Source organism: Guillardia theta (genome assembly GCF_000315625.1).
Source record: "Guillardia theta CCMP2712 unplaced genomic scaffold GUITHscaffold_80, whole genome shotgun sequence".
Taxonomy (NCBI): Eukaryota; class Cryptophyceae; order Pyrenomonadales; family Geminigeraceae; genus Guillardia; species Guillardia theta.
This window is the reverse complement of record NW_005434594.1, coordinates 370,274-374,044: the sequence shown is the minus strand read 5'-3', so window position 1 is coordinate 374,044 and position 3,771 is coordinate 370,274. Positions and strand designations below refer to the sequence as shown.

The 3,771-nt window shown below is 56.8% G+C and overlaps 1 protein-coding gene across 1 annotated transcript in view; it reads left to right on the top strand.

The window, feature by feature from the left end:
• The window catches only part of GUITHDRAFT_143935 (hypothetical protein), a gene marked incomplete at both ends in the record, with an annotated part of 11,047 nt that overhangs the window by 7,048 nt on the left and 228 nt on the right, over positions 1-3,771 (top strand). Inside the window, 4 exons of the mRNA XM_005825866.1 lie at positions 46-612; positions 934-1,992; positions 2,040-3,275; positions 3,330-3,437. Coding sequence (XP_005825923.1) covers positions 46-612; positions 934-1,992; positions 2,040-3,275; positions 3,330-3,437 — 2,970 coding nt within the window. The remainder of the gene's footprint in view (positions 1-45; positions 613-933; positions 1,993-2,039; positions 3,276-3,329; positions 3,438-3,771) is intronic.

Genomic DNA, 3,771 nt, shown 5'->3' with positions numbered 1-3,771 from the left:
AGGAGGAGGAGGAGGAGGAGGAGGAGGATTGACGAGGTTGAGCAGGAGGAGGAGCGAGGTTGGAGGAAGCAGCACGAGGTGGCGGAGGAGGAGTACAGAGAAGCACGAGCGATGCAGCGCAAGGTTGAAGGAGAAGTGTGGGAGCTGCTAGAGGAGCTGAGGAAGGGAAGGGAAGAGATTGAGAGGATGGAGGAGGAAGGGGAGCGGCTGGAGGAGGAGGAGAGGAGGAGGAGGACGGAGCTGGAGAATATTGAGATGCGTTATGAATGGGTGATGGAGCATTTCAGCGACGATGCGGATTTTGGCAAGATGAGTCAAGAGAGTGAAGAACTTTTCAAGGCGAAGACAGAGATCGAGTTCCAACTGAAACGTGTCACGAAGGAGAGAAGAAACTTGGAGGAAGTGTTGATATGTTGGAAGGAAGACATGAGGAGGAAGGAGGAGAGGCTGGAGGAAACAAGAAGAGAAGAGAGCAAGTGGAGGAGGGGAGAGGAGGAGAGAGGAAACACCTTGTCTATGGCAGCCAGGACTCTGCAAGTTGCAACAGAGAGAGTAAACGATGAGAGGTTGAGACTGTTTCGTGATGAGAGCGTGATGGAGCTGATGAAGCAGGTGAGATGACTGAGTTGAATATGATGGTGTTGTTGTTGTTGTTGTTGTTGCTGCTGCTGTTGTTGTTGTTGTTGATGATGATGATGATGATGATGATGATGATGATGATGATGATGATGATGATGATGATGATGATGATGATGACGATGATGATGATGATGATGACGATGATGATGACGATGACGATGATGATGATGATGATGATGATGATGATGATGATGATGATGATGATGTGTGTTTTGCTCTTTGTTTCCCGATATATGTTCCCTTCCCTTCCCTTCCCTTCCCTTCTCTTCTCTCCTCACTCACTCTCTCCCTCAGATCTACAATCATCGCAAGCTCTATCGCATGAGCCTCTTCATCACTCGCTCCTGCTTCTACAAAAGTTTTCTCCTCCTCCACCTGCATGCTGCCCGATGCAAACTCTTCAAGCGCAAACTGGCTCCCTTCCTCCTCCGCCCGCTCTACCTCTCCTTCAACTCCTTCATCTCCTACCATCTCCAGCAGGAGCGCAAGCGGAAGGATCAGGAGACAGCAAGCAGTTTCAGCCGCGGAAAACTATCCCTCTCCTTCCTCTTTCAGTGGAAAGAGGCGGTCATGGAGGGCCGAGACCTCGCCTCCTCTGCTGCTGAACCTCTCCGGCGACTTCTCCTCCTGCTCGGCCTCCGTGTCGTCGAGCTTGCAGTGCAGGAGTGGAGGAGGAGGACGCGGCTGGAGAAACAGGCCAGAAGCCTGCACGACCGTCACTGGAGCAACTTTGCTCTCTCCTCCTGGCTGGACCACTGGGAGCAAGTCGTGCTGACCTTCAGCAGGGTCGGGGAGAAATGCAAGAAGTTTCTGCTGCTGCTCTCCGCTGACTTTCTCCTTCTCTCCTTCTCTTCCTGGCGGGGCCGGACTGTCCTCAACATCCGCGTCCGATCCTACGTGGGGCACAGGAGGAGGAGCGAGGAAGAGGCGGTGGTGATTGAATGGAAAGTTTTGGTGGCGGAGGCGAAAATGAACAGGAGGGTGCAAGAGGAGGCGTCGAGCAGGTTTCGCCTCGTCCTCTCCGCCCTCCTCAGCGATAGGAAGGTCGACTGCTTCCTCGCATGGCGGCGACGGGCGGCAGGGAAGCGGAAGGCAAGGACAATGAGCGCGCGGGTGGTGGAGGGGGAGGCGTGGAGGAGGTGGATGGAGGCCATGGAAAGTTTCTACGAGCTCCAGGAGAAGGTGCAGGAGCGCTGCTCGTCGGTCGTGCTCAGCCTGCTAGGAAGCAGCATGCGACAGTGCTTCATGGCATGGAGGAGGAGGGGGGAAAAGAGGAAACTCGCCATGCTCCGATGGGCCAACAGCTCCCTCACCTCCGCCATGTCCTCTTGGAAGGAAGCAGCAGCCCTCCTGGTGAGGGTGAAGATGCTCAGGGGGAGGTGCTGCTGGCGCTCCGGCAGCGGGAGAGGAGGGCAGCACTGCTGGAGTGGAGCTGGAGGGCGGAGCAGAGGAGGTGGAACCGAGATCTGCTCAACGATGCGGTCAGGGTGTGGGTGAACATCTGGGTGATCAGATCATTCCGCGCGCTCTACGAGTTGGCTGTCACAGAGAGGTACAGGAGGAGAGTTGTTGCGTCCTTCCGCCTTCGCTTCCGCCTTCGGCTTGCTCAGAAGATGCTGCTGCTGTGGAGAGAGGAGGAGGAGAGGAGGAGGAGCGCCGTGGAAGTGATGGAGGAGCAGCAGCTGAGAAGGAGGAGGAGGACGCTGAAGAAGAGCCTGCGGAGGATGAGGGATGAAGTGAGGGACAGGAAGATCGGAGAAAGGATGGAGCTGGCAAAAGAGAGCAGGGTGTTGAAGCGAATGCTGCTGTCAGCCTTGTGGTGGACGCTGCAGTGGTGGCAGGAGGGGAGCAGGAGGAGCAAGAGGTTCCGAGCTGGGGAGGAGGTCATGGGGAGGAAGAGGAGGAGAAGGAAGCTCTCTGCCTGCTTTCGCTCGTGGTCCGTCGACTTCGTCGACTCAAGTTTCTTGGAGCGCCATCGAGCGTTGGGGGAGGCGGCGAGAAAGGCTGTGGAAGAGGGAGGAGGGAGGGAGTTCCTCCTGTTCCTCCGAGCAAGCGCAACATGGAGCAGCAGCAGTACGCACAGCAGGATCAGAAACTACGGGAAGCGACGCGCGAGGAAGGAGGGAGAGGGAGAGGACGAGGACGAGGAGGGAGGAAGGGAGCGGCAGCAGGAGCAGGAGCAGGAGCAGGAGCAGGAGCAGGAGGAAGGGACCCGAGGGTCACTTCGACTGACAGACATGCTGGTGCTGCAGAAGATGCTGGCAGACGCTGTGGGGAGGAAGGCGACTTTCTGGCGGGTGGTGGAGGGTTTCTCTTTTCTCCTTTCACAACAGCAGCAAGCTCTGTCCTCCTCCTCCTCCTCCTCCCGCCGCTCCTCGTCCCTCCCCCACGATCTTCGAGCTCCCGATCAGCTCATGACGATGTTGGACCAGCTCCAGCTGCAGGCGTACGCGCCGACGCCGCTGGCAACTCACCGGGAGGAGGAGGAGGAGGAGAAAAGGAGAAGAATGAAGGAGGAGATGTCGTGGGAGGAAGCGGCAAGAACGTCGTGGAGGAAGGAGATTGCTAATCAGATCCTGCCGCCATACCTGGGAGGAAAGTTTGCCAGGATGGCAGTGGAGAAGTTCCGAAAGCAGGTGAAAGAATCGAGCTCCTTCTCCTCCTCCTCCTCCTCCTCTCTGCCGCCACAGGAGGGTAGAGCAGTGAAGTGTTCTGCCTCCTCCTCCCTGTCGCTTCTCCCCGATATCCACGGCCCCAAGAAGCCTGTGGACGCTCCTCCTCCTGCCAAGAACAAAGAGGTGAATCTCTTCTCCCCTCTCCTCCCCTCTTCGCTCGTCACCTCCCTGCCCCTTCTCTCCTCTAGTCCCTTGTCCCGCCGTTCTCTCCCTTTCCCTCTTCCCAAAACTTTAATTGCATCCGCTCTCCTCTCCTCTCCTCTCCTCTCCTCTCCTCTCCTCTCCTCTCCTCTCCTCTCCTCTCCTCTCCTCTCACAGGCTGCATGGGGATATGAGCTCCTATCGAGTCCGCTCGATCGAGGGAGCAAACGGAACCTCCAACTCTGGAAAGACGACTTCTCATGATTAAGGATGCCTGTAGGTTTAAAGAGCAACAAAGGTTACAGGAAATCGTTAC